Source organism: Lepus europaeus, chromosome 2 (assembly GCF_033115175.1).
Source record: "Lepus europaeus isolate LE1 chromosome 2, mLepTim1.pri, whole genome shotgun sequence".
NCBI lineage: Eukaryota > Metazoa > Chordata > Mammalia > Lagomorpha > Leporidae > Lepus > Lepus europaeus.
Window position 1 is genome coordinate 79,031,987 of NC_084828.1, and position 19,502 is coordinate 79,051,488.

The following is a 19,502-nucleotide window of genomic DNA, read 5'->3' on the forward strand; positions in this document are numbered from 1 at the left end:
TTTTGTTTTGTTTTTTTGACAGGCAGAGTGGACAGTGAGAGAGAGAGACAGGGAAAAAGGTCTTCCTTTTGCCATTGGTTCACCCTCCAATGGCCGTCGCGGCTGGCGCGCTGCGGCCAGCATACTGCGCTGATCCGATGGCAGGAGCCAGGTACTTATCCTGGTCTCCCATGGGGTGCAGGACCCAAGCACTTGCGCCATCCTCCACTGCACTCCCTGGCCACAGCAGAGAGCTGGCCTGGAAGAGGGGCAACCGGGATAGAATCCGGCGCCCGTACCGGGACTAGAACCCGGTGTGCCGGCACCGCAAGCCGGAGGAATTCTCTCCATCTCTTTTAGGGAAATCTGACCATATGTGTTATACCTTTACACTGTGTGCCCTGTGTCTCTTACTCTCTTTGAAGTTTCTATCCCTTTACCTTTCTTGCTTCAGGTGCTAACTTATCTAACCTTTTACTGCTTCTGTGTTGAGCTCTAATCTGCTATAAAATTCATCTTGTAGCTCATTTCCATTACGGCGTTTTTAAGTTGCAAAATTTCTATTTTTTTCTTTGTTTAGCTTACAAATTTCTATAAAAATGCTCTTTTATCTTTTGACCTATTAAAAATAGTTATTCAAAATTTGTATCTCATAATTCCTTTAGCTGGATCCTCTGTGGGACTGTCTGTATTTTTGGTGTTAGTCATGTGTTCTTACCTCTTCCTGTGTGCATTTCTTCTGGACTGGGTAATACACACAGCACGTGAAAGCTGCAGAGATAATTTAATCTTCGAGGTGATATTATTCTCCTCCAGAGTGAACCGACATTTTTACTGGCAGGACCTTATGGGTCTCCTCCATCTGGTCTCGGGCTGAGATCATTCAGAGGTGCGCCTTGTTTTCCCTACTCCTCAGGGAAGGCCTGGAGTTTCCACAAGGCCACCTCACCCACAGCGAGCCCTGAACTCCTACTTTTTTCTTTCCTAGTTCAGTGAAGCCATCGATAACTTCTCAACCGCTTAACCACCCCTCTGAAACCAGCAGATGCTCCCAAAGGAAATGATCTCCAGGTGCCAGAAGCTGGTGTGTCTCATCCGAGGCTTCTGTCTGCTGAGTTCTTTCCCATCATGGCTCCCTAATTCTAGATTGCCTTGTTGGCCTTTGGGTGCCTTCAGATAGTTTTCCTCCAGATTTCTAGTCCTCAACCTGAATATTAATCCTAATCACCTACTGTGCCTAATCACCTACTGTCCCGGTGTGTTCAGGCTGCTATCACAAAGTGCATTTTCCGGGTAATTTATAAACGTCAGAAAACTGTTCTTCACAGTTCTGGAGGCCGGGCAGGCCAAGACCCAAGTGACAGCAGATTTGGTAAGTGGGGAGGACTCACCGGGGCTCCCGAGATGGACACCTCCTCCCCGTGGTACCTTCACGTGCAGGAGGGGCAAGGCACCCCCTGCCCGTCTTTTGTTAGGACGCCGGTGTCACGAAGGCAGAGCCCTGGAGACATCAGCCCTCCTGAAGTCCCCACCTCTTAACATTGTCACACTGGGGATGAAGTTCCGACGCGTGGATCTGGGGGAAAGCCAACTTTTTTTTTTTTTTTTTTTTTTTTTTTTGACAGGCAGAGTGGACAGTGAGAGAGAGACAGAGAGAAAGGTCTTCCTTTTGCCGTTGGTTCACCCTCCAATGGCCGCCGCGGTAGCGCGCTGCGGCTGGCGCACCGCGCTGTTCCGATGGCAGGTGCCAGGTGCCTCTCCTGGTCTCCCATGGGGTGCAGAACCCAAACACTTGCGCCATCCTCCACTGCACTCCCTGGCCACAGCAGAGAGCTGGCCTGGAAGAGGGGCAACCGGGACAGGATCGCTGCCCCGACCGGGACTAGAACCCGGTGTGCCGGCGCCGCAAGGTGGAGGATTAGCCTGTTGAGCCACGGTGCCGGCCAGGAAAGCCAACTTTTAGTTCACAGCAGTACCCCAGCCTAAGGAGAAAGCCTTCCTGGAGCGTTCCCACTGGATACAGGAATTCCGAGTGCGCTCAGTCGTGATGAGGGCAGCACCGTTCAAATGACGCTGCTTCTGCAGATCAGCGCTTCTCTTGTAACCACTACGAAGCCCTTCCAAACTCTGAGAGCCACAGAAACCGTGAATCCTGCCAGGCATTCAATGAAGTGAAATTTAAAATTAAATGACAGCCAAAAAATGATGGGAGAAAAATGTTAAGATAATCATCAGGCCGAATTATATTAACTGAAGTGAAAAGCAAGGGAAAACAAGGGAAGCAGAAAGGTACAGAATGGCCTGAATGGACCAGCATCAGTGTAGCCAGACACACAGCAGTCCGTAGTCTGGTGCAGGGCCCCATGCCACCTGGTGTTGATTGAGAAGCTTGTGGGGGCCGGTAGCAGTAAGTAGGCCAGATAATGTACTTAGGTGCCCTGCAATGAGAGACAAAGCCCTGCAGGACAGAGAATCCTCTTGTCCCAGGTGCCATTTTTATGATAAACTATAAGGATAATTTAAGTGTTGAGATATTATCTTTCTCACAAAAGGCGTTTTTGTTTGCTTCTGACAGTAAATGCTGGGAGAAGAAAAGACTTGTATAAGACTATTGTATTACTTAGAGTGGGCTAAGTTGATGTGAGTAGATACCCAAAATTCTGACTTCAGAAGAAATTTCTCTCTTGTCCATGCAGCAATCTAAGACAATGTGTGTCGTGATGTGGGACAGTTGTCCACAGTTTGGGCAAGTATTTCCTGCCTGCTGACTTCGAGGTCTAGGCTGCTTCCACTTTGTGGCTCTTCTGTCCCTTAAGACCTTGTCGTTATATGCATGGGTGCAGGTGTGTGACCACAGCCAGATTGTACTGGCAGAAAGAGAAAGTGAGCATGGAGGAGGCATACAGCTATCAGCCACCTTCTGACCGAGAAGGACACACCTCACTCCTGCTAGCCTCCGTTACTGAGGACTTGGTCGCATGGTCGCTCGCACCAGATGGGAGCAGGGACATGTGATCTGGCTAATTCCTCGGGTAGAAGAAGATAACTGGCAATCCCTGTCACAAGTGTAGTGAAAAATGTGACTCAAATAAACAATGAAAAACAGAAGTTAGTTTGGGAAACTTCAAGTGCTAGGTCCAGTCTGTGCTTTGCCCTAAGGAGAGCCGGGAACTGTTTCTGAGCAGGGAAGTGGAATGCTGGAGGAAATTATTCTGGCAGTAGTGGGGAAAACAGACTGAGAAGACGACTGAAGAAGCTATCGCATGAGTCCAGATGTAAAAATAATGTACTAAGCAAGAGTGGTGGTTGCAGGAAGGGGAAAGAGGAGTCGAAATGCAGCAATATTGTTAGGGAGACTTAGAATTTCAGTGGTAACAACTAGTATTTATTGAGCACTTTACATTTATTCACTTACTTAGTCTTGAGAAAAACTTTATGATCCCATTCCACTGAGCTGGAAACTGAAAGTTAGAGTGGGCACTGAGGCAGAAGCTAAGTCCTAAATAAGGTTAAAGTGCATGCATGTGGGGCACATGTTGTGGCACAGTGGGTTAAACCACCGCTTAGGATGCCTGCATCCCATATCAGAGAGCCCTGTTTAAGTCCTGGCTGCTCTGCTTCCAGTCCAGCTTCCTGCTAATGCACCTGGGAAGGCAGCGGATGATTGCTCAAGTGCCTGGGCCCCCATCACCTATTTGGGAGGCTCGGATGGAGTTCTGGGCTCCTGGCTTTGGCCTGGCTATTGCAGCCCTGGCTCTTGCAGGCATTTGGAGAGTGCACCAGCAGATGGGAAATCTCTCTGTCTCTACCTGTCCCTCTTTCTGAGTCTTTCTGCCCTTCAAATGAGTGATAAGGAAATGTAGGCAGCATTTGTAGATTGCACTAAAAAAATGTGGCCACAGAGGTAGGAAAGAGATAAGATAGATGGAAAACATCAGCAGCTAATAACAGCAGCTGACAATAACTGAGCACTTCCTGTGTGCTGGCCCCTGGTCTAGTCCTGTACACGACTTATCTCATTTAATCCACTTCATAGGTAAGAAGAGAGTTTACTGAGGGTCGCAAAGCTAGTAAATATCAGGACTGGAGATGTTTTCTCAGGAGAACAACAAGCTGCACATTGAAAAGCGGCCTCAGCCTTCCTCTCTCTCTGTCCTCTCTTGCTCAGCCTCATCTGTCTCTCCCACCCTCCCTCCCTCCCCCTCATCCCTTAATGCATTTTAATTGTGGCCAGATGTTCTAGCACTAATCATCTCTTAGTAGTTTCATGTACTTAGTTACGTGTACACTTCCGGAGGTCAGCGGTCATCTGCTGTCCTCCTCCCATCTTCCTCAGCGACCCTAGTTCCATGTTAGTATGTGGTGCATACCTGAAGGATGCTTGTTTGATGACATGGATAATTGTGTTGACTTAACTGTTTCACAAACAGTTAACCAAATACATATTTAGGTAAGTTTATATTAGTTACACAGTGAATCCTTTTGTTTTATCCATCTTCTTAAATAGTGTTTCTAGATTTGTTGTCATTCACTACTAATAATAAAGGGTTTCTTTTCATTCTTTCTAAATTGCAACATGATAATCCTGAATTAAATGTATCTGCTATTTTTTTTAAACAGGTAGATGCTGGCTGGATTGGATTTTGGTCCATAGTTGGAGGCTGTGTTGTTGGGATAGCTATGGCAAGGTGAGGATATTTTATATTAAATATGTGAGAGACAGAAGAGGAACAAAGCCCAGAGAGGAATAGACTCCCCTAAAGTCAAACATTAAAATAACAGAAGTAGAAAAGGCAAAGGTCAGAAAAAGGCCCTTTGTTCAAGCTGCAAGAAAGTTCACATGCAGTAGATAGAATCTGTCGCCACAGGAAGCCTCCTCAGGAGTAGTCCTTCCTAAAATGTGTTTGCAATGTGTTTTCAGTGTAGTCAGGCTGCATCTCCCTGGATTATCAAAGAACAACATCTACAAAAGGAACCAAAGGAAGGGGATAAAATAACAAAGGCAAACTGATAGTTATCGAGAATAGAGAAGAATTGAATCATTGACACAAGCATCTCTAGAACTTTCCGTGAAGAGAGTCTCCTGGTCTGCAGATACGTATTCCTGCTCTTTCTGTGGTTACCTCGTTTTGATGAAAAATGTCCATAAAGACTTCCCGTCCCATCAGCCTCCCTCTGATCCTAATCTGTTGTGACAACACATTTTTAGAATGAATTAGAAAAGAAGAAAGGCCTCATTTATTCTAAAAAAAGAGAAGAACAAAAATGTCACTCTTGTAGGTGACTGCCTATAGAATTACTCTGAGTGTTTCCAAAGAGGTAATATTCATTCACGTCCCAAGTCATTTTACCCTGTTTAATCAGAAATAAAATTTAGGCAATCGACTTAACCAGGAAGAGGAGAATCTAATTACATATTTGGGGAGATCAAATAAGATATGTAAATCACCTCAATATTTAAATACTTAAACATAATTGACATTGTCACAGGATATTATATCTAGACCAGATAGCGTGCATGGTGTTTCTGGGATAATAAAAGAATGAATTGACACTGTAACTTCTAAATCACTTTATTTGAGGTTTTTATAAGTTAGGAAAATAAAAGCTAAATCTAAAAAGGCCAGGTAAAGAGAATGCTGTTTGGAGGAAGTCAGTTCACTGGTACTCAACTACATTGACCTGTCACATTCTGACAAGAATCACACTTAATTTTTCTAATTAAACCTCCAAGCCAATTATAGTGAGTCATCATTGATCATATCCTATTCTGAGCACCAAATAGGTCAGAGAGAGCCATTATGCATCAGAAATGGCATTGCACATGCTCCTTTCCCCTTTTCTTTCTGCAGCCCCTTAGTTTTAGCTAAATATAGATACCAGTAGAGGGGAAAATTACATCGAGGACATTTCTGCTTTTAATTTGTTGTAATGGAAGTTCTACAAAATACTGCCCTTGTTCTTGGATCTGAAATCGATTTTAGGTAATCTCCTAGGCCTAAAACCAATTTCAGAATTATTCTCATAACTCCATTTTTAGAATTTTCTAGAACAGACTCTCCTGTCGACATGAATGCTGGGGGTGATTTTTTGGGGGAATGTGTTGCTAGAGGTCACTATTCAGGTACTGCTTTGCTCCTAACAATATTGTTTCGTGGTGCCAGTTCATTTTAAAGGACCAAACACATGAGACCTCAGTGGTCTGTTCCTTCTCATGTGATCACAGGATGGAACCTTTTTGCAGTTCAACTCTGGTCTGTATCAGAAAGCTGTTTTAGTCTCTCAGATCTTGTTATCTACCTAGCTGATGAATAACTTTATACATTATTCCAAAATGTAAATCAGAAAAGTATTTGCTAAGTATGGAACTCAAGCAGGTTTTTTGTTTGTTTTAATTTTCTTGAAGAATATTTGTATCAAGCCATGGAACTTTTTCCGAGTACATAGAATTCTCTGCTTGAGAGCTTGCAAATATGACAACAATCACTGGGCACAAGTGCATCAGTTTTTTCATATCAAAAGATAGCATCAGCTACCACAGGAAGTCATTTCAGTCTAGGAAATGCTGCCAAACATGATAAACCATATCATGTTAAACAAACACAAAACAAAGGATAGGATTAGAAGGACAACCACATAATTACAATAGAAATGAAAATCAATTTTAAAAAATTCAAAATGAAGATAACATGGTGTTATATTTTGGATGGGATTAGCTTTTCTATAATAATAATCCTGAAGGGACAGAATAAATTATATAAAATCACAAGACTCTCTGGCTAATCAACCATTAATTTATAGGTGGAGAAAAGCAATGGCAAATGGAAAAAACTGTTTTGGCTTAACTAACAGATAGCATCTCTACCAGATGCCTTTTAGTTTCATGTTGGTTTAGGCAAAGGCAAGGGTTTTGAGAATTTAAAATGCTGTGCATGCTGTGTAGACTAGTGTTCACTGTTCCAGATGCTGTGTTCTTGTTCCCAGAAAGCTTACCGTCTGGTGGGAAAGACAAAAGCAAAACAAATAAAATTGCCCATCGAGGAACAGTGCTTTGAAGAAATAAAAGAGTGCAGAGATGGGTTAGGGAGGGCTGCTTCCGCGGGAGGGGAGGCCTTGCTGACCGGGAACCCGGAGGAGCTGCGGAAGGAGCAGGAGAAATTGAATGAAGATGGGGAGTACCCAAACTCCAAGCAGCCGGGATAAATTCCACGGCTGTAGGTTGCTGTGGAAGCCACCTCGGCGTGTATGAGTAGTAAAGGGACTTCTCAACAAATTAGCCTATTTTCTAAAGTGAGATAATATGTGCTTGTTATCGAATGTTCCGAAAGTATAGGAAAAGAAAAGTGGCATTTAAAAACTCAGAATTCATCCTTGAGTTACAAAGCCTGAGCAGTGATGGCATTTTGTGGGTTCTATAAGAGAAAAAAAAATTATCACACCACAAGAAAATTTGCCAGTTTAAGGAAAAAAATACTCTTGGAAAGTTTGCATGGAAAATTCTTCAAGTAAAAGTTGCTTAATGAAAGTGTGTTATTAATTTAAATAACATTTGAAAAATCTACCTGGGGAGTATATAATATTGTTTCTTTGCAGGTTTGCTGACTTCATCCGGGGCATGCTAAAGCTGATCCTTCTCCTCCTGTTCTCTGGGGCCACGCTGTCGTCCACGTGGTTCACTCTGACCTGTCTGAACAGCATCACACACCTGCCTTTAACCACAGGTAAACATCAGCTTTTGAAAACTTGGAATGTTTTCCATTCAAAGAAGTGTGCACACCCTGACAGTAGGGTTTCTTGTTTCTCATAACTAATAATTAAATTCACAAAGGATTGCACTTGTTCCATCATCAAACCATCATCCTATCAAAAAGGAGCCCAAGATTTAACTAAAAATATTTGGATTGAGATTTTTATATGGAAAAGAAATATATTCTTTTTTAGGTTTTTAAGCTTTTTATTCAGTAAGAGAAATACATAGGAGAGTGAGGGCCCTATCTAAAAGAGAGAGGGAACTCTGGATTCATACTGAGCACCAGGAGCCAGCCACGTGGAGGAGCATGTAGGCCAGGAAGCATGGAGCAGGTGGCCCGAAGGCCATGTGCCCTGGAGGCACAGGGGCAGCAAGTGCCTACAATGGCAAAAGGCAAAAAAAGGGTCTGGGCCCACCATGTCCCAGGCCTTTAATCCACTTCCAAAGGTGAGTGGTTAATTAGCCTGATTGGTAGGTGGGCACACAGGTATGGGCAGGTAGGGGCATGAGGTCACACAGGGACGTGGTGAAGGTGTGGTCTTCCAGCTCACAATCCTGATCAATTTTATTCTGCATGCCTGCCTACAGCATTCCCCCCTCAGAGACTCCATTCCCTTAATCCTAAGGGATGCTGAAGGGCATAGAATCATCGTATCTCCCATAGCTGCTTCAAGAAGTATGTTCTTTAAGCTAAATCCTGCATCATGGAAAAAAGTAGTGCTTTTAGAAGGGCACTTAAAAAATGCTATACCCGAGTGAGTGCAAACAGAGGAACGCCACACATTGATAAAATTTGATGGTCTTTTATTGCTGGTGGTGGAGAGCAGGCTCCTGCCCTAAAGAACTCTAAACTCCAAAGCTCAAAGCAACAGGGTTCGTTTATAAAGGCAAAAACTATAAGGAAGGGAGGAAGAATACATGGTTGCTAGGATTGGAGGAAATACTTGGTTACTAGGGTCAAGTTGACCTGAGCACTTTGGGAAACTAATACAGATTACAAACTTGACAACAGACAAATTACAAGCCTAACATTAATCCAGGTGCAGCCTATCTGTTTAAGCTTGAGCCATCATGCTAGGGAGTTTCTGTACTCTGCCAAGTGTGATGCAGTGGACTGTTATTGTCTGAGTTTTAGATCCTAGTTTCAGGCTAGAATCTCACAGTGGGGGATGGATTCTCTAGTGCTTTGAAATGGAGACCCTACTGTCAAGATGTTACTTCAAAAAGTTGGTGGGAAACATTTATTATCAAAAAACTATGCATGGATTTTGCACCAAAATAAGCATGTCTTTTAATTCTACTTCTCCATGAGTTTTTTTGAAGTACCCTGGTATTATAATTCAAAGATTTTTATCTTGTTTATAATCACTACATCATTATTTAACAGGGAAATTAAGAGACAAAAAGCTGTGATATTTAAAGTACATTTCAATAAAATTCATGAACTAGCTCCTATAGTTTTATTTTATATTTAGTTTTGTTATGTCATCAAAACAAAATGAAATGTTGGAAGTATATTGTAGTTAACTTACTTAGCTCATCTAATTGTTCTGAAATATTTGTAGTTGCTGTTGTTTTTATTGTTGCTATCTCAATCCAAGGTCTGTGTTAGCACTTTTTGTGTTTTTCTTCAAGATTTATTTATTTATTTATTTATTTATTTGAGAGGCAGAGTTACAGAGAGAGGAGGAGAGACAGAGAGAGAGATCTTCCATCCTGTTTCACTCCCCAGTTGGCTGCAATGGCTGGAACTGCACCAATCTGAAGCCAGGAGCCTCTTCTTGGTCTCCCACGTGGGTGCAGGGCCCCAAGGACTTGGGCCATCTTCCATTGCTTTCCCAGGCCATTAGCAGGGAGCTGGATCAGAAGTAGAACAGCCAGGACTTGAACCGGTGGCCATATAGGATGTCGGCGCTGCAGGTGGAGGCATAACCTACTATGCCACAGCCCCAGCCCCTATGTTAGCTCTTATTGCTGCTGTAATAGATTTTACAAGTGTAGTGGCTTCAAACAATACAAAGTTATTATGTTATATTTCTGTAAGTTAGAAGGAGACCCAATGTGGGTCTCAGTGGGCTGAAATAAAAGTATGTTTTCTTGCCTTTTCCAACATCTGGAGGTCCTCACATTCATTCCTTGGCTTGTGGCCCTTATCCTCCAACCTCAAAACCAGCAACAGTGAGCCCTTCTTACATTGCAGCTGCACAGTCTTCCGTGGTTACAGCTGCCTTTCCCTTGTACCTGCATCTTTTACCTTTAAGGATCCTCATGATTACATTGGGCCCACCCACATAATCTATCAGAATATCTTGGTTGTAAGGTCAGCTGAGTAGCAACATAAATTCCATCCCAGTCCTCTTCCCCTTTACCATATAAAGTAACAAGGAATCACAAACTGCAGAGATTATGACATAAATATCTTCAAGGGAGAGAGGGGTGTTACTCTGTGTGCCACAGGGTCTTTGTGAAATTACCATCACCAATTATTCTGTAAATCAGGAGGGCTCTGTTATTGCTTCTTCCTTTCTTCTAATGAAAGATAAAGGTGCATATTTTAAATTTCATGTGCAAGCCAGCCATCTTTTGGATTATGTGTTGAAGTATAGAATTGTTTGTATAGAGGTAGGTTATGGGATTATTGTATTATTTTCAGGATTATTTGTATTTGTATTATTTGTGCAAGTAGGAGAAAGTAAGAGTATTAGAGTAATTCCACAGGGGCCCATGGAGTGGGTACCTTCTGTCTACACATAATTAAGGAATACTCTGCACCCCAGTTTGACTCTCTGCACTCTGTAATAAGAGAAGCAACAGTTTCAAAACCATCAGCTGTTTCCAGGACAGCCATCTGATTGGGACTTCTTCCACTTTTGCAGTGGTAAGAGGGCAATGAGATTAGGTTGCCCTGCCCCACGATTACCTAGCTGTAAGCCAGGTGCCCTGGAATGCTGCAGTGACTCACACGGGAGACATAGGGACACTCGGCATTGTCACACACGCTCCTCCAGTTCCCATATACATATATATATATATATATATATATATATATATATTTCTTTCATTGCACAAGTATTGCTTTTTAAATGGCAACAAAATTGGTAGGACATAATTACATTTTAAATTGTTTGGACCTAACTATGTAATTAACAGAATTGTTATTTATTTTGGCCTTAAGCACCATGAGAAATTTGCTGAGACACTAAAGATGCTAAGCACAACGAAGTCTCAGACACCTGTACACAGTCCCTTGCTGCCAGCTGCTGTCTCTTCAGTGTGCACACAGCTTTCCTGCCCTGCTGTCCAGCCCCACTGTCACCCCCAGAGGGACATAGCATGTACTCTTTATATGCTAGCATCGCGTCACTGGGTTTTTGAGCAGGTATGGCAAGTATTGTAGGCCAGAAATTTTTTTCTGGCTTGATTTCATAATTTAGCAGCTTTACAGCATTTGGGTGGAACAGTCTTAGTTTACAGCTTCTTATTCATGGCATTGCACTCATGTTTTTGTGATGTTGTTTGTCAAGTAAGCATCTGTGAGATTTTGTAAGAACATGGTCATGGGTACATAACAAACAAATTTGCTTTCCTAGCGTTTCATGTAGAATCCTCATTATAAGATAATATGGTCACTAAATTGTATATATTTTCTATTTAACATGATGAAATTAAGTTTTAAGAGCATTAGGGCGTTAACCTGCTGCGCCACAGCGCCGGCCCCAAGCTGAATTGTTACTTCCTTTCTCTTCTGGATTTTTATAATGAGCATGCTTTACTCCTACAGTCAGGGAAAATATATTCAAAAATGATACATATTTTTAAAAACTTTGTTTTGAGAGACAGAGATAGAAAGTACTTTTGTCCATTGGTTCACTCCCCAAATACCTGTGACAGCCAGGCCTGTACAGGCCTCCCCCAGGAGCCAGGAACTCAATCCAGTTCTCCCCCATGGGTGGCCAGGATGGTGAAGCACTTGAGACATCACCCACTGCTTCCCAGCATGCACACGCGCAGCAGGCTGGAATCAGGAGCAGAGCTGGGCTGCACACTCAGGCACTGGGATAGAGGATGCAGCGCCCCACGCGGTGGCTTATCCCTGACACCAAATGCCCACTGTCTGGATATGTTTTTAAATCTTGAAAAGAAAAATTGATGTGACTGGCCCTGATTAAGACTACTTTCCCAACCTGTTGTTGAAAATACTTACACTGGACAAAAAGAATAGCTGAAATCTAAATTAAATCAAGGCCAGAATGGAAAGGTTAGGTTTATGTGGCCATCTGAGCAATGACAGATTGTGTAACTTCTCTTGTTTTCCATTGCAAGTTAATTTTGAAAGTCACTTACATACTCCTAAAAGATACACTCTCAATGTAGAAGTACAGTGGGTTTGTTCGTCTTTCTTCTCTGAATTATAACATTTATTTTTTTCCTTTCGTGATCCCACTCCTCCCTTACCTGAGCGTCTGTCTTCCGTCCCACCCCAGTCGCTGCTCACACAGGCCCGGGAGTGCAGTGTGTGTCTCCCAGGTGTGACTGACAGACAGCAGTAGTCAGCACTGGTCACTCTGCTTCATTCAGCACCTGCTGTGCAAAGGCGGAGGGGCCCCTTTCAATGGAACAATGGGAATTTGAATAAATCTGTCACGGCTATTCTTACTACCTTTGTAAAAATCTGACCTAATTCCTTGTAAGTAAAAGAGGTTTCATGAAGGGGAACCTACTGCAAAATCCAATTATAGACAAAGTGAGACCTTTAGGCTGGTATTTAAAGTCAGCAGCGGCAAGGCCATCTTTCTTTTTTACCAGTCATTTTCATCAAGAAGATATCTACTCTTTTTCTACTTTCTTAGCATACTTAATTTTTCCATTATGGCTTTTTATATGCCAGAAGACTCTACATGAAAAATGCTTCAAATAGATGCATTAATTATAACTTAGTAATATAACACAATGGAATAATAAATTAAAAACTAGTTGATTTTGTTCAACCCGTGAACCTATAGGTGTTTGAATGTTACGGCTGTCTCATTAAAGCCTTCCGTTACAGTCTTTCTGTGGTCTGCTCATCTTGATGTTATTGTTAGCTGTCTCTGCAGAGGAAAAAACTGAGTCGGTTCCTTCTGTCCAGAGGCACACTGTTGAGGTCCGTGTGCTTGCTCGCATCCGTCCACTTGGGAGCCATCAGCAGTGCGCCTTGTCGTCCTTCGGGGTGGAGTATTTAAAGTTGCATTACGTCTTCATTGACTGAAGTCTTTACAGTGGGGCACATAAATAACCTCTTGACTAGATAACAGAAGTTTCAGCATCTTGAAGTTTACATATAAACAGAATTGGGGAAACACGCTGCTCTCCTTATCTGAGAACTGATGTCTAGGCCTGTTCATCACAGCCCACCCAGTCATTTTTCACTGAGCAGATGAATGCCTGAGGATGGCATTTTGAAAAATGTTAGCACTTTGGTGTTGAGTTTGCTGAAACAATAAAACTCGACTGTTTGACAGAAGTTGTCTTGGGAGAGATAATTTATCTAATGTCGCCTGAAGTTTCTAGAATGCCATGATGATGACATCAGAGAGGAATGCTGGGTGGTAAGGAGGGAAGCCCCGTGGGAGTGCTGGCTGCCCACAAGGTGACTTCAGAGGGTACCCAGGAAGGAGGCACGCTCAGTCGTGTTGACAGGCATGTGACAGGTGTAGGCAGGAGAGCAGTGCTCTTGTAGTAGTTCACGAATGTTATCTTTACTAGGATAATTGTGTCCCACTTTTATAGCATATAGAGCAATAAAAACATGCGCTTGCCCAAAAATAGAAAACTCAAAAAGTGGGAAATATAATCACAGCAGTGCACGTCACTGAGGAAATTAGGGATTTTAAGCCTTTAGGAAAGGAGGCTAGGGAGTGCCGTGACTGGCTGCTCTAGAAGGGAAAAATATGGATTAACAGAAGGGACTTGTGAAAAATCACTCACAAGCGCTCAAAGCACCTGTTGGGGAAGATCACGGAGTGCTTGTCCAGGGGAACTCCAGGGGGAACAGTAAGTCTGCGGGCAGAAGCTGTGTCCTGCAGGCCGAGCCTGACCAGGTGGTCAGTCCTCCTCTGGTGATTTAATGGTACGTTGCCTTCTTCAGAACCAAGAATGATTCTTTGGCAGCTTGAAAGTTTCTGATAAACCTTTGCCTGAGATATCTGATTTCATAACCAGCATCTACCTCTGGACCCGCTTTCAAAGGATTAATGATTGTGCTTCATATCTGCCAGATAATGACTTTGCCTTCCAGCCATAAGGAACATAGCCATCAACTTTATAGTACTGAAGTATGCCAACAGGCGTGGGTGCTGTGGCGTAATGGGTTAGGCCTGTGACATCTGTTATCAGAGTGCTGCCTCCAGTCCCAGTTCCTCTGCTTCCAATCCAGCTTCCTGCTAATGCACCTGGGAGGTGCGAAATGATGGCCCATGTACTTGTATCCCTGCTATCCACGTAGGAGATCCAGATCTTAGAGTTCTTAGCTCCTGCCTTTTGCCTGTCCCAGCCCCGGTTGTTGCAGGCATTAGTGGGGAAGAGGTCAGCAGATGGAAGATATCTCTCTATGTGTCTCTCCTTCTCCCTCAAATTAATTAATTAAAATAAAATAAAATTTGCCAACAAAGAGGCTGGACTGGGGACACTTGCAAATTAATAACATACAGAAAGAAAACTGTGGCCACTCAGGAATATTGCAGCAAAATGCCTCTTATTCTTTTGGAATCACAGCTTCATGTTCTGCATATTTTAATTAATGATGGATTATGACAGCTAGAGCAATCACTTTTTAGGAAGAAAATGTAGAGTGCAGCTCAGTGATAATGGAAATGTTTATCTGTGTCTGTATATACACACGTGTGCTTTGTATATTCAACGTGCTCAAAATCTATGGAAAAGGGTGTAATTAAACATTGATTTTTTTTCCTCTTTTCTTTTTCTCTTTACACATGTGCCTCTTTTTCCAAAAGGAATATTTTCACTTACAATATCAAGTGTAATTTACATTGTGAATTTTTTTTAAAGATTTATTTATTTGAAAGGCAGAGTCAGAGGAGAGAGGGATCTTCCATCTGCTGGTTCTTATATCCTTTTATTCTTTTTTATTTTTTACTTTTTAATTTTTGAAAGGCAGAGAGAACCATCCACTGGTTCATTCTCCAAGTGCCTGCAACAGCCGAGGCTCGGCCAGGCTGAAGCCAGAAACAGGGGAACACAATGTAGGCCTCCCTTGTGAGTGGCAGGGGCCATCACCTGCTGGCTTCCAGGGTACACACTGGTAGGAGACTGGAGTTGGAATTGGGGCCAGCACTGTAACCCAGACACTCTGATGTGGAATGCAGGCATCTCAAGCTGCATCTTAACAGCTGTGCCAGATGCCCACTTTGCTGCTTATTTCTTAATAGAACCCTAAACAAATTCTCTATTATCCTTATCTACCTAGAAGCGCCTATAAGACTGTTTTTAATAGCTTGATTAAGCTTTCCTACCTATGTATATTTAATTATTTTATTATTGATCTATTTAAATGACCCTCAGTCATTATTTTATATAATTTATCATTCACTCTATGAATCTTTTCTGTAATACCCCAGATATATGTCCATCTTTTGAAACAAGCATTTCCCATAAGAGAAAATAGTAACTATTTTGTTGTTGGTCTTCCTCCCAGTTAGCTATAACTGATTTGGAGGAGTACAGCTCCCAGAGAGCATGTCAGCCTCCTCCTCCTCCCATTGGTGGTCTCTGTCATGTCTGGCCCCAGCCTTTATCCCAGACACCCTCAAGCCATACGGCCATTCCTCATCAGGTACGCGTTCCACACCACTGACCTGCCTGTCCCTGCCTCCTAGCCCTGCCACGTGCCTTCAAACAGGGTACTGGAGCTCGGCACTCTTCTCCTGCTGCACTCAGCTCCTAAGATGGGGAGGCTGTTGCTTCTCATGATGAGAAAGAGTCTTTCATGAGGGGAGGAATATAATCTCCCTCACACTGTGCACGTCGGTGGCTGCTGAGCCAACAGGTGTCTAGCATCTCCTGTAGAGCAGGAGCGATCGTCCTCCTCGCTGTCCCCATGTAGCAGCTAAGTGGCTCTGAAGAGAGGCTGCAGCTAAGTTTTCCCTCCACATAATTAGGCAGTCATTTGGACTCGTTTTACATTTATCATGATTAAAATTCATCTTTTTGTTTGTAACCTTTTGATGCTCTCTATTTCTGATTCTGTCATCTGTCTTATGTACAATCACTTCCAGCTTTTTGTGTTGAATACAGATTTGGAAAGCATGTCTTTTTGTCAATACTATCCAACAAAAAAACACCAAGCCTTGTTTTTTTGTTTTTTTTTTTTTCAATCTGCTACAGTGGCTTTGTGAAAAATGTGCTGAGATCTGTAGGCCTTACTATATTAACACTGCTAGTTTACATGATTTCTAAATAACCTGTTTTTGGCTTTGAGAACTTCAATCACTTTAACTGTAGTGTACTTTACCTGCCTCAAAGAATTGATCAGATAATCAGATGTTGAAAGCTGTTTTGAAAATATTAAACATTATGTAAACCCAAGATTAGGAAGTTGTTATTTGATGATACCTTGAGAATCTCATTAGCTGTTGAATAGAGCAGGTCTTGTGTGAAATTTAGCCTTTGTTTTAAAATTGCTGATTTCTTGGGGCCGGCGCTGTGGTGTAGTGGATAAAGCCACCGTCTGCAGTGCCAGCTTCCCATGTGGGCCCCGGTTTGAGTCCTGGCTGTTTGCACTTCTGATCTAGCTCTCTGCTGTGGCCTGGGAAGGGAGTGGAGGATGGCCCAGATACTTGGGCCCCTGCACCCAAGAGGTGCAGCTCCAAGCTGCTGGCTTTGGATCAAGCACAGCTCTGGCCATTGCAGCCATCTGGGGAATGAACCAGTGGATGGAAGACCTCTCTTTCTCTTTCTGCCTCTGCCTCTCTGTAACTCTGCTTTTCAAATAAATTAATAAAATCTTAAAAAAAAAAAACCTATTGGTTACCCTAAGATTTGAATGTTTTAGTATAAAAAAAATGTATTCATAAGTAGTTTTCTTTCCAAAATTTGTAATTTGGTCTGTCATGGGGACAGAGGTAGGAAGGAGTATTCTTAGGGTTGTAATCCAATTCGTGTGCTTGAAATACATCCGTTGTAATTGTATTTTGTCCTACACAGGCCTTTATTTTTTGCAATTTTTATTGTGAGCCTAGGAAATTTTATTAGCTTCTTTGAGAAGAAAATCTGCATCAGCACTTCCATTGTGTTTGTTCTGCTTGACTTTTTAATTGAAAGGCAGTTTATTATAATCTTAGCATCAGTGTTATAGAAAGTCATGGAAACATTTAACAATCATGTAATTTGAACCTTCTGACAAACAGGAAATTATCTTGTCTGCCTGCCTCTGAGTAGACGACACTTACCGTTGGCTGTCTCAGGCTCTCAGCTGAAGACTCGCGATAGTCAGCTTCCACCTCCCGCCTGTCCCAGCGCACTGGGGGATGTATTAAATCCATCCTGACACAGCTCCCTCTCCTGCACACTGATTATGAAGGCCTTCATTTAACCAGTTCCTGGGCAAATGATTTTGATTCCTCAGTTTCTACAATAATGGGTGGTTTCATCACGTCTATCCAATGTAAAAAGAAAAATCTCTTGGTCATCACGTTTGTAATAATACAAGAAGCAAACACTGCAGTGAGACTACCGAATGAAAGCCCTTGATTTTTGATTACTGGCTTCTTCTGAAGTTCATTTATCCTACGTATAATATGCCCTATACATGACAGCCCGTGTGCTTTAAAGGTAAAAGAGATTCTAATAAATAGGTGGGGATATTTATGTCAAAGCTCCTGTGCCAGGCCTGGATGTAGGCATCAGCTCACCCGTGATAACCACTTGCTGTCCATGAGCTGACAAACCCACATGAAGTGGAATTTGATTCATTAGTTTTCAATGGAATCTCCTTTTCATCACGTTAACCAAGGAAGATATACACACAATGAAAAATGTCAAATAGTAGGAAAAGTGGCAACAGGTGTAGTGGAAAGTTTCCACTCTTCTGTGGTCTGAATTTCCCTCTTTAGAGGCAACCCTCATTGCCAGCTTCTTCTGTATTTTCCCAGATAATTCAGTACATTTACAAACATAATGTCTGTGTCCTTTATTTTTAAAATATCACACTTTATAGAAACTGACTTTTTTCAATATGTATCTTAGATAGCATAGTGTTACATGATTTTTAATTTTTTTTATTTATTCATTTGACAGGCAGAGATAGAGAACTCCCATGTACTGATTCATTTTCCAGATGCCCACAACAGTGGGGTAGGGGCCAGAGCTGGGAGATGAGAACTCAGTTCAGCCTTGCTCTCACACCATGGTAGGCAGGAACCCAAAAATTTGAACTTTCACCCGCTGCCTCCTGGGGTGTGCATTAGCAGGAAGCTGGAGTTAGAATGCAGAGCCCAGGAACTCCAGTGTGAGACAAGTGTGTTTTAACCAGCAGAGGGGCTGGCACTGTGGCACAGTGGGTTAAAGCCACAGCCTGTAGTGCCACCATCCCCTTTGGGTGCTGGTTCAAATCCTGGCTGCTCCACTTCTGATCCAGCTCTTTGCTGGTGCACCTGGGAGGGCAGCAGAGGATGGCCCGAAGCCTTGGCCCCCTAAACCCATGTGGGATACCCGGAAGAAGCTCCTGGCTCCTGGCTTTGGCCTGGTCCAGCCCCTGCCATTTTGGGGAGTAGACCAGCAGATGGAAGATCTCTCTGTCTTTCCTCTCTCTCTGTAACTCTGCCTTTCAAGTAAATACATACATCTTTTATATATATGTATATGTGTGTATATATACACTATTTTTTAATCAACCAACCCCCAATTGATGAATATTTAGGTTTTTTTAATCTTTTCATACTGTAAACAGTATTGCAGTGAGTTTTCTCTTTTTTTTTTTTTTTTTTTGGACAGGCAGAGTGGATAGTGAGAGAGAGAGAGAGACAGAGAGAAAGGTCTTCCTTTTTGCCGTTGGTTCACCCTCCAATGGCCGCCGCGGCCAGCGCTTCGTGCTGATCCGAGCCAGGAGCCAGGTGCTTCTCCTGGTCTCCCATGCGGGTGCAGGGCCCAAGCACTTGGGCCATCCTCCACTGCCTTCCCGGGCCATAGCAGAGAGCTGGCCTGGAAGAGGGGCAACCGGGACAGAATCCAGCACCCCAACCGGGACTAGAACCCGATGTGCCGGCGCCGCAAGGCGGAGGATTAGCCTGTTAAGCCACGGCGCCGGCCGTGAGTTTTCTCTTTATGCCATAATTGCTAGATCAAAGAGCAAGCATGTTATTTATTTTAATAGCTATTGCAAATTACTCACGTAAGATTAACTGTTTCCCAACAATGTTTAACCACAACAGAAATTTTATCTTTCCAACTTTATTTATTTATGCCCCCCTCCTTTTTAAGATTTATTTATTTATTTGAAAGGCAGAGTTACAGAGAGGCAGAGGCAGAGAGAGAGAGGCCTTCCAGGGCCGGCGCTGTGGCGGAGCAGGTAAAGTCACTGCCTGCAGTGCTGGCATCCCATATGGGCACCAGTATGAGTCCCGGCTGCTCCACTTCCGATCCAGCTCTCTGCTATGGCCTGGGAAAGCAGTAGAAGATGGCCCAAGTCCTTGGGCCCCTGCACCCGCATGGAAGACCTGGAAGAAGCTCCTGGCTCCTAGCTTCGGATCAGCACAGCTCCAGCCATTGCGGCCATCTG

At 43.1% G+C, this 19,502-nt stretch overlaps 1 protein-coding gene across 1 annotated transcript in view; it reads left to right on the top strand.

Moving 5' to 3' along the window:
- Window positions 1–19,502, top strand: part of SLC49A4 (solute carrier family 49 member 4) — a 111,174-nt gene that overhangs the window by 82,139 nt on the left and 9,533 nt on the right. Inside the window, exons 6-7 of the mRNA XM_062208890.1 lie at window positions 4,600–4,667; window positions 7,573–7,700. Coding sequence (XP_062064874.1) covers window positions 4,600–4,667; window positions 7,573–7,700 — 196 coding nt within the window. The remainder of the gene's footprint in view (window positions 1–4,599; window positions 4,668–7,572; window positions 7,701–19,502) is intronic.